Source organism: Triticum dicoccoides, chromosome 4B (genome assembly GCF_002162155.2).
Source record: "Triticum dicoccoides isolate Atlit2015 ecotype Zavitan chromosome 4B, WEW_v2.0, whole genome shotgun sequence".
Lineage (NCBI taxonomy): Eukaryota > Viridiplantae > Streptophyta > Magnoliopsida > Poales > Poaceae > Triticum > Triticum dicoccoides.
Window position 1 is genome coordinate 609,558,853 of NC_041387.1, and position 10,644 is coordinate 609,569,496.

Here is a 10,644-nt window from a genome sequence, read left to right on the forward strand (position 1 = left end):
AAAATACTTGTGCTCATCTCTACTGTTGTGTGGTTTTGCTTGGCACCAGACACCTCTGAGATGGATGTCTGAAGTGCAGCCCTTCAAAAGAGAAAGTGAAGACAAGTATTAAGTTTCGACCTTAGTTCTGGTTGACAAAACTTACTCCATATATGTAGTCGCATATGTTTCCTTTCGTGACTGAGCAATGATCCATGTTGAAGTTACTTTATTTTCTTGAAAGTGTTTCATATCACCGTTAAGCATGTGCTAATTCCGAGAAGATTTTGTGTTATATTATGTTTAGTATTGTTTGTCATCGTGTTTATTGTAATTGTTAAGAAAAACATGGATGGTTTGTAATGTAGATAGTGACAACTTTAAATTTAATGCAGATAAAGGTACTTTCAGAATTTGATTAAAATGCAACATCCAAAACCTAAGGATTTTTAGGAGTTAGATTTAAGGAATGGATTTTTGGCAGTTAACTATTTTCCATTAGAGATGTCGTAAGAGCCGTCAAGTGAGACGACTGCGGGTAGGCTGAAGTTATAAAGCTGGATTATCACAAACAAGTGTCGATCCCACAATGAAAAGGGTAGATGTGAGATGGGGGGCGAGAAGTGGAGAAGGGTTGGGCTAGGTTAAACTAGGTTTCGTGTGTCACCTTTATGGAGGTTGCAAACAAAGGTGCGGTGCAGTTCTTTGTGATGAAAATGGGCAGATCATCCTTTCTGCCTTGGCTAACCTTCTAACCGCAACATAGAGGTTGTCGAGCCTATTGCATGCCTCAAGGTGCTGAGGTACGCAATCAATGTACCAGATGACCTCGATAATGATATTAGCAAAATCTTAGACACCAAGGGCTTTTTCTATTTGTGGGATTTTCAAAACGCAGGAATAGGAAACATTGTTTAAGCAATGGTGGCAATAGCTTAAACGTCTTTTGATTCTATTTTTAAGTGATGATAATAAGTATAGCCCACACCGCTGCGAATATCCATTTCTGAGCCCAGGCTCATCTTCATCCAATCAAGAAAAAATTCACAAATATTAAAAAATATCCAAAAAAATTGCATTGTAGATAATTTGATGCGTGAGATGCGCTCCAAATTTCAGATCATTTGGACATATGAGTAACTCTTAGCAATAAAAACAAATTGGGTTAGAACAGTACATGAAGAACCCCAAATTTATCTTTTTTGCCGAGAGCTACTTAGATGTCCAAATGATCTAAAATTTGGAGTGCACCTCACGTACCAAGTTATCTACCATGCAAAAAAGAAAAGGAAGACTCCAAATCGACGTATTTCTGACATGCTTGTCAAAATGTGATTCATCTTATTGTTCACTTGAAAGGGCATGCATATATATGCATGGAGTTTATTTCTATCAACTAAAAGAAATCGTATAAGGAAATTGTTTACTTATTGTGCTACTACTTATTGTATTTTATCAGGAAACGAAGTTACAGTAGTTGTCCTCATCTGCAATTCTCTCATACTCGCTTATTTTGTTGTGCTGTTTTGTTGGTGTTGGCCTTCCTGGTAAGTTTGCACCATCTTGATGTTCACCTTCTAATACAGGATAATGCACATTTCTATGTAGTTGAACCCCTCAAATTAAAAACACCCAATGGATCCCCAAATCGTCCTTTGAGACGTTTTGTCTATTATACCTAGGTTCAAACCAAACACAGCAAACTGCCGAGGAGCAATAATGAGCAAAGTTGAAAAATATGGTCATAAGATTCCATTGACCCGTCAAAAGGGGTCCCAAACCCTGGGGATAGGGTAATACATCCAAGAAATTATTCCATCTAACGTACTCCCCCCTGGATGCAGGAATAGCAACATGAAAAATGATGATTGAGACGAGATGGGGACATTTCGGGCTTGTTAACAACTGTAGGCTCTTGTTCGCCATGTTCATAAGTTGCAAAATCATCTTGCAGCAGAACAAAAAATGTGACAGCCTCATTCACCCACAGTAAATAACGATGAATCCACATCCGCGCTACAAAAAGTTCTAACCTAGATGTTCCATCTAATCACATTGTTTTGACATGAGCCTGGGAGCAAGTTAGAAATCCATCCCTCCCATGCCGCCGCCTCCCATTGCGGGTGCCGCCTTGTCTTCCTTGGGGATCTCAACGATGATGGCTTCCGTGGTAGTCATCAAAGACGACACACTGCAACAATCGAAAACAAAAATGAAGAACTATTTCAATTAATTGTTAGTGTGGCTTGTGTCACTTGACAGGATGTCAACACAAGCATTATCAAACAGAAAAAAATGAAGGTAAACAAGAGACAGTACCTTGCAGCATCAACCAGTGCTGTTCTGATCACCTTAAGTGGGTCAATGATACCAGCCTTCACCATATCCACATATTCGCCTGGAAGGGATATCAGGTTACAGATCCAACATCAGAAACATGATTTAAGCCAAGTCCTTTGCCCAAAAGAGCAACAACAGATGAACTTTGCCATACCTTTGGCAGCATCATAGCCCAGGTCGGTATTTTCCTGCTCCAAGAGCTTGCCAACAATGACAGCCCCTTCTACGCCCGCATTGGTAGCAATTGTGTGTACTGGGGTCTGCAGAATTGTCCAGTCATCAGGATTTTACCCTTCTTTATGCTTAAGACATGGAACCAATTGGAGAAAAAGAAGAATTTTACATACCTTCAAAGCATTTTGAATGATCTGGACACCAATCTTTTGGTCAAAGTTTGCTGTAGGCAATTTATCCAAGTCCTTTGACGCATAAAGAAGAGCAACACCACCACCTATGTAAATCACAGACAGATCAGACTTTCAGTCCTGATGATTTCCTAATAATTGTTACACCCAACAACTCAACAACAGTCTAAAATTACTCGACAGCAGAGCTCCAGTATGGTACCTGGTACAATACCCTCCTCTACTGCAGCTTTTGTAGCATTTAGCGCATCTGTCACTCTGTCCTTCTTCTCACCAACTTCTGCTTCACTTGCTCCACCAATCTAAAGGTGAATCAAAATACCATAAATACAATGCTACTTTTCTGATCAGTGCAAACATACAATTATACACATATCTGCCATTTCTATGCATTATTACTTAAAACATGACAAGTAATCAATAGCACCATAGTCTTAACAGTGCTATACAGATCAACTAATAGATAAAGAATTTTACCTTCAGGACTGCGACACCACCAGAAAGCTTTGCCAATCGCTCCTGTATCTTTTCCTTATCATAGTCAGAAGTGCATTGCTCAATTGAAGATCTCAGCTGTACAAAGCGAATTTAACAGTGATAAGCATGTGTAACATAATGTTCAAACTGATTCATAACTAATTTAATTTAACACATGAACCAACCAGCTCAGCTCTCTCTTCAATGGCCTTCTTATCACCCGCTCCATCAAGGATGACTGTATCATCCTTAGATATGGTAACCTGAATGCACACACTGTCACTTCTTTTCAACAACATAAACAGTTCTCTGAAGTATAAACACTAACACACGTCTGGCCCAAATTTACAATTAAGCAGCTAGCTCAAATGTATCAGTTTAAATGCATGCCACATAGGTTCAGTAGAGTTTTGAGAAGTTCTAGAAACAATGATAACAAATACCTATACAACAATCAAACTAACAAAGTCACTCGTGTCTCAGGACAACTTTTCTCATGTAACTTGAATAGCACTATCCCTACAGGTCTACAAAAGTAGAGTATAATATTGAGTGCCAACATAAATAACCTTTTAATGAGAAACAGGGCAGGCAAATTTAAACTTCACAATGTATACTTTCCAGCAAGGTAGTTTTTGTTGCGCTAATGGTTAGGGTGGTTAAGGTTCGAAACAAAACGTACAATTCAACACAAGTGAAGTGTCTTACCTTCTTGCAGGTACCCAGCATGTTTGGCTCAAAGTTCTCAAGGTTCATTCCAAGTTCTTCAGTTATGACCTGATACCAAGAGGGTGCAAAATTCAACAAAACATGGACGTCATCATCTGATACGATACTGTGAAATGGACAAAATAGAAGAGCTATTGACTATCAACTTACTTCTCCACCAGTAAGGATGGCAAGGTCCTGTAAGTTGGATTTCCTGTTCTCTCCAAAACCAGGAGCTTTGATCGCACAGACCTGCATTTCATGCCCAGTAAGATGAACTAAGTCCTACATATGGTTAGCTACAAAGCAAAACAGAGAGTTAAAACTGACCTTGAAGCCTCCACGAAGCTTGTTAAGAATTAGTGTACCCAGTGCTTCACTTTCTAGATCTTCTGCAACAATAAGCAGAGGCCTTTGCTTCTGTTTGAGCAGAAATATGGGTCATTAGTTTTCAATAGAGGAGCAATAACAAAACAGAAAGAGCCATGCAAGCAATAAAAATACCTGGAGAGCAAACTCCAACACTTTGACCAATGAGCGAAGGTTGGATACTTTCTTATCGTGTATCAAGATTAAGGGATCGTCTAGTTCCTGTAACAAAAAAAAACATAAATGTACAACCAAGATAAATTTAAGCTTAAACATCAGTTACACTAAGAAAACAAAACAATACTTACACATTTCTGGTTCTTTTGGTTGGTGATAAAGTATGGAGAGATGTAACCTCTGTCAAGCTTCATGCCTTCCACAACTTCAAGCTCATTGTATAAAGTGTTACCATCCTATCAAATGTTACCGGAGCATCTCAGAAGGACGTAGTATGTATGTGTAGATAATCCAAAAGAGATTGATAGTAGTATATCACAGAAAGACAAATATGAGCCAAAAGCCCAGTATTTGAAGCTTTGACTTACCGCAATGGTGATAACTCCCTCTTTGCCAACCTTCTCCATAGCCTTTGCAATGAGCTCACCAATTTCCCTTTCACCATTAGCTGATATAGTACCCACCTTTGGAATAGGGCAATCAATATATTATCTCAGAAGAAGAGAACAAACTAACAAACACAGGATGCCTTCTGAGAATTGATGGTAAGGAGATACCTGTGCTATTTCCTCAGACGTGTTGATCATTCTGGCCATGCCCTTTAGATTTGTTACCACAGAATCAACAGCCATTGAGATGCCGCGTCTCAGATCCATTGCATTCATACCAGCTGCAACGGACTTGCATCCTTCAGTGAATATTGCCTTTGTCAGAACAGTAGCACATGTTGTACCTGAAAGTGTACAAACATCAGCACAGCTGCCCAGCGCCCTAAAATGAAACAATAAGGTGATAACAAAATCTGTAACTCGCACTACAAGTAATCCTAAGGAACAAATTTCAGGAAGAACTTGAATTGAGAGAAATACATAACATGACTAGTTAAGACCATGGGAATTTCGTTTAATAATGCAGTAATCAAGAAATAACTACTCATGATATCCAATTTACCCAAAAAAACAATTAAAACCCAGTTCATAGCGCTGCCAAATTAGCAAACTTGTGGTATAATAAAATAAGCAACATGGAGAATAGATTGACAACAAGCAGCGACTGAAAAGATGAAAAGAAGCCTTTCATAATTCCTTGTTATTGATGGTTCTAGCATTGCCTTTGATACACCGACAAAAACTGTTAAAAAGACCAAGTCCATTAAAACGTATGTGCATGGGGATGATAGCACAGAACTAGATCATACCATCTCCAGCAGTATCATTTGTCGCATTAGCGACCTGCTTCACAAGACTTGCACCTACATTCTTGACTCTGTCACTGAACTCAATGCTCTTGGCAACGGTGACTCCATCCTTTGTAACTTTGGGAGCACCAAAGCTTTGCTCAATAATAACAGTGCGCCCCTGTAAAATAAGTACATAGATGAGTTCAGCACTAACTCTCATATGTGCTACAAAAGTCAACCCAAATTTCTGCAGTTCTGCACACATGCCAAAATATACATAATTTTACTACTATAAGGTATCAGAAAAATTATTTATGGTAATGTACAACTAAATTTCATCTGCAATACAAGTAACATCCTCAACAGTTCGTATTACTTACTACACTTAGGGCAGACCTATGATGCACATATACTGCTAACATGCAACCACCAGTCTAGCATTTGTCTACTAGTGGAAAATTCATAGATGTGATAGCAACATGGTTTGAGGGCGCCAGCAACCACAATCTTACAATCTCTAGAGCAATTCAGACACTGGCACCACGAACTCTGCACATGGATAACGCACGGATGTAGGTCATACCTTGGGACCCATAGTCAACTTGACCGCATCAGCCAGGTCTTCGACCCCCTTGAGCATCATGGCCCTGGCCTCGACGCCGAACCTGATGTCCTTGGCGGCATAGTTCCTGCTCCAGGCGAGCCTGCTCCCGACCTGCGCAGCACCACACGCAAAGCACCCAAGCACGTTACCACGCAAGGACAGAAAGAAAAACCCTTACACCCGGCCCACATTGGGGGCGGACGACGAATCCGTCAGATTGAAACCATTCCCTGCCGGCGATCGGTGCCGAACCAGGACAATTTGCTCACCTGTCGGGCGCTGCTCCCGGCTTGCCTGCACAACGCAGAACACACATGTCAGCTACTGTGATTCGCACACAAACCAACAGAAACCCCCAGCGCGGCACCGCACCGGAGTGGAGCAGAGAGGGAGGGGGAGAGAGAGAGAGGCGCGAGGAGGCCAATGTGACGGCGACTCACCGGGCCTTGGAGGCGAGACTGGCGGCGGCGCGGTACATGGCGACGGAGGGAGGATGGCGTTGGATCTGGAGGGAGGTCCCTTCTGCTTGGGGAGGAAGGTTGGAGGCGGCGAGCGGGATGGGGGGTCAAGGGTGAAAAAGAGGCGAGCAACTTGGAGAAGGGGAAAGAAACTCCAGAGGGCGGAGGCTTTGCAGGAGCGGGGGAGGGAAGCCAGGGGACCAGATAGTAGCTCTAGAAGGATCCATCCGCGGAGGGGTTTAGGGTTTAGTCGCATGCGCAAATGGGCCGGCCCAGATGGGCGAGAGTCGTCGTCAAATGATGGCCCGCCGGGCTGCGGACGTGGGCTTTGGGAGGAAGGGCTCGCACACCACAGCGAGCGACCAGGCGGCGCGGCGAGGGGAGTGTGGGGAAAAAAATCTGCAGAAGTGGGGATCGGATCTCCGAACCGGAACTCTGACTCTCTCTGTCTCCTCCCCGTGCCGGACGGCGAGGTCCCCCTCTTCCTCCGGCCGCCTCTCCCCCCCGTTCCCGTCGCTTCTCGGTTCCACGGGCGCCGCGGCCGCCGGTCTCCGACGCCATGGGGTTCCTCGAGGACTTCCAGGCCAGTGAGTGCTCCTCCCTGCCTCCGCTGCCAACTAATCTAATAACCTAACCCTCGCCGCTTGCGCTAGGGCACGGACGTCGCTACTCCATCCACCGTGCAACATCGACGTTTGTGAATATTACACGGTTTCTGGATGATGCGTTGCTAGTGAATTACTACTGCCCCAACGCCTCCACGGTTTCTAGATCCGTTGTTCTTCATGCCCGTGCTTGTGGCGTGCCAACTGAACCTGTTCATGACTAAAGCTATGTGCCGTGTACTGATTATTCATTTTTTAAATTGTTGATGAAGTGTTGCTGATGTATAAATGGATAATTTGGCGCGCGTGCCCCCTTGAACAATTTGCTGTATTTTGCACTGAAAAAATTAGGCGCCGGGCGGAGACAAAACGCCTAGCGCTTAAGCGTGCGCTTTGGTCAAAAAACCGCAAGGCGGAGACAAAATGCTCACTCCGCGCCTAGCGCTTTTAAAAACCTTGGTATTTTGTACTCTACGTTAGAGCGGGTCGGAACGATTAGTTTCCTTAGGTGTTGACGCTAGTATACAATGCCATGGCTATAGCGTAGATGATAGATATGAACTTGCTAGTTTTGTCCAGGGACTTCATGAGTGACCCTACCTTTTGTGCCATGTGAACTTTTTAATAGTTCTCGACTGAATTTTCCTTGTGGTATTCTCATGGTTCTTTTGACTTATCAATGGTCCTCACTTGTATTACTGTTGGCAATCTCTCTAATGTTTCTTTGCACTTATCAACGGATTAGAACCTAAAGGTTATAGTTGGAATATTAGATATGGGAGAGTAATTGTTTTCCAATGGAATACATACTGTTCTAGCCTTATATTGGTATCGTATTTTCCTGATTCAACTTGTCTCTTCAAATTTTAAATTTATTGTTGTGATGCATTTTTGCACATCAATGCATGCATACATATGGAACATGCTTGGTTTGATGCCAAAATTTGGCATGCCAATTTTTAGGATTGGCCCAAATGCGTCCATATAACCATATGGCCCGTCTGGCCGCACACGTGGGCTTTGTCGGAGGAAGGAGCCCACACACCAGAACCACTAGGTTGCACGGTGAGGTGAGGAGACTATATGTAGAAGGGGATCAGATCTCCGGACTGGAACTCTGTTTACCCTAATCCCTCCCCATGTCGGCCGGTGAGATCCCCGCTTCCTCTGCTCCCGGCGCGCCTCAGTTCCATGTACTGGCGGAGCTGCCATGGCCGCAGCCACCGGACGCCGACGACGATTACTTCCTCGAGAAATTCCAAGCCAGTGAGTGCTGTTCCTCCGCTCCTGGGTAACCTAACCCTCGGCCTCGCCGCCAGGGCACAATCCCCACCATGCACAAAATCTTGTCCTGTGATGTATCATTACCCATGAATTAGTCCATGGTTTCCGGATGCGTCCGCTAGCTATATGTGTACTAATTATTCAGTTTTCAATTGATGAAGTGTTACAAATCTGTAATTCGTCATGTGTGCCTCCTTGAACACTTGCTTTATTTTGAACTACTCCCTCCGTTCCTCAATATAAGGTGTATAATTTTTCCAAAAAGTCAAACTTCTCTAAGTTTGACCAAGTTTATAGACAAAAATATCAATATCTAGAATACCAAATTATTATCACTAGATCCATCATGAACTATATTTTTACATTTTATATATTTAGTATTATTAATCTTTATATATTTTGTTGTAAACTTGGTCAAACATAGACAACAGTTGACTTTTTGAAAAACTAATACACCTTATATTTAGGAACAGAGGGAGTATATGTTAAAAGGAGGTGAAACGAACGATTAGTTTCATTACTTTTTGATGTTAGTGTACAATGCCATGGCTATAACGTAGATTATAGATCTGAACTCAAATGTTTCTTTGGACTTATCTATAGTTCTCGACTCTGTTTTTCTTGTTGGTATTATCATTTTCTTTGGATTTGTGATAGTTCTCGACTGTGTTCCCACTCATTTTCTTTGCACTTATCGATGGATTGGAACCTAAAATTTATAGTTGGGATATTGGAATGGGAGAGTGATTGTTTTGTAATCGAAGACGGAGGTTCTAGCCTTAAATTAGTATTGTGTTTTCTTGATTCAACTTATATCTTCAAATTGTAAATTTATTACTATGATGTATTTCTGCACATCAATGCATGCATACATATGATATCCTGTTTGATTGCTGTCAGGTGTTGAAACATTGCCAGCTATGCTGCACAAGAACTATTCATTAATGCGAGAGCTCGATAAAAGCTTGCAAGGTATGCAAAATTCTGAATTCCCTATTGTATTTTGCCACTGCCAACTGATTCATTTGCTTCATCTTCTCTGAATGTGCATCTGTCAACTGACCCAAACTCTTCATCTTCTCTCTATGTGAATTGAGAACTTAACTTGAGCACAACGAAGGGCTTGTTAAAGTCCCAGATGCATCTTCAGATTATATTGTTATATGTTTATCTTGTGACTGCAATACTGTGTTCTTTGTGATTACTGTTGTGCACTACTTCTTTTCAAGCAAGTAGGACCATGCAACAAAAGTAAGTAGTAAAACTTGCAGGATTGCAGATAGTTCTGCAATTGACAGCATTTACTACTCGCAAGTCTGTCAATTTAAATATCATCTTCACTGGTTAGGATTCACTTGCCAAACTTGATGAATATTTGTTTTCTTTTATCTAGGTTGTGCCATGGCATGTTAACCTGCAAATGTCTGGAAAGTGAATCTTTCTACATGATAGCAAGCCCATATACATGTATTATCCAGATTTGTCACTATGTTAGCTATTTACTCCCTCTGCTTTTCTTTAGATATATTTTTAGGGTGTGTTCAGTCAACTTTAAAATTTGGCTACTGATATGCACAAAATTGTTTGGATTTGCCATGTGCAAATGTTGTTTTAGACGCCGTAAAAAATAGTTTCACTCTTTATATTTTAAAGAAAGTTTACTAACATGTAAAATAGAGAAGGTAATGGTCAAAGGCATATATACTGGAGAGCATGTTGATGTGTGAGTAAAAAAAGAATGGAGCTAGTATGTTGTTGCAATAAGTGTAATAATGTGAACCAGCTTAATTTCTTTTAACTGACCATGCAGTCTTTGTTGAACTATTATTGGCTTCCTCTCCCCTCCCCCTGAGAACTGAAACAAGCCCCACTTGTGCTTCTGATTAGGTGTGCAGCTGGAAAATGAGCAGCGATGTCAACAAGAAATAGAGGACATTAAGCATGGACTTGAATCTGGAAGTATTACAACATATGAGCCAGCAAAACTTAAATTTTCTGATGAGGCAATCGAGGAGCAGAAACATTGTGTTAGGATTGCTGATGAGAAGGTGGCTTTAGCCACACAAACATATGACCTGGTAAAAGTTACTCAGTTACA

The 10,644-nt window shown here is 41.7% G+C and overlaps 2 protein-coding genes across 3 annotated transcripts in view; one reads left to right on the forward strand and one right to left on the reverse strand.

Moving 5' to 3' along the window:
* Positions 1-1,855: 1,855 nt before the first annotated feature.
* Positions 1,856-6,677, reverse strand: LOC119291738 (chaperonin CPN60-1, mitochondrial-like). The gene is made up of 18 exons (XM_037570547.1): positions 6,640-6,677; positions 6,469-6,493; positions 6,179-6,310; positions 5,614-5,773; positions 4,973-5,148; positions 4,784-4,879; positions 4,547-4,651; positions 4,374-4,460; positions 4,200-4,289; positions 4,041-4,121; positions 3,870-3,938; positions 3,347-3,424; positions 3,162-3,257; positions 2,887-2,986; positions 2,667-2,770; positions 2,474-2,579; positions 2,299-2,377; positions 1,856-2,170 (listed from the first exon to the last, which is right to left on the reverse strand). Exons 1-18 carry the CDS (start codon positions 6,675-6,677, stop codon positions 2,062-2,064), a joined length of 1,731 nt encoding a protein of 576 aa, XP_037426444.1. The 3' UTR covers positions 1,856-2,061.
* A 363-nt stretch (positions 6,678-7,040) lies between these two features.
* Positions 7,041-10,644, forward strand: part of LOC119291739 (PHD finger protein ING1-like) — a 5,239-nt gene continuing 1,635 nt past the window's right edge. The window contains exons 1-3 of one of the 2 annotated variants that reach the window (XM_037570549.1): positions 7,041-7,244; positions 9,447-9,518; positions 10,434-10,624. In XM_037570549.1, the coding sequence (XP_037426446.1) occupies positions 7,217-7,244; positions 9,447-9,518; positions 10,434-10,624 (291 nt within the window). In that variant the 5' untranslated portion in view covers positions 7,041-7,216. Of the gene's footprint in view, positions 7,245-7,345; positions 8,529-9,446; positions 9,519-10,433; positions 10,625-10,644 lie in introns of those variants that run through there. The other variant, XM_037570548.1, reaches the window with a different exon arrangement.

Excerpts from the sequence above, each read along its gene's own strand:
- LOC119291738 (XM_037570547.1), bottom strand. The coding sequence starts at position 6,677 with ATGTACCGCGCCGCCGCCAGTCTCGCCTCCAAGGCCCG. Across the intron at positions 4,290-4,373 it reads TGTTGGAGTTTGCTCTCCAG|AAGCAAAGGCCTCTGCTTAT; the intron begins GTATTTTTATTG and ends CTGCTCAAACAG. Across the intron at positions 2,378-2,473 it reads GGGCTATGATGCTGCCAAAG|GCGAATATGTGGATATGGTG; the intron begins GTATGGCAAAGT and ends TATCCCTTCCAG.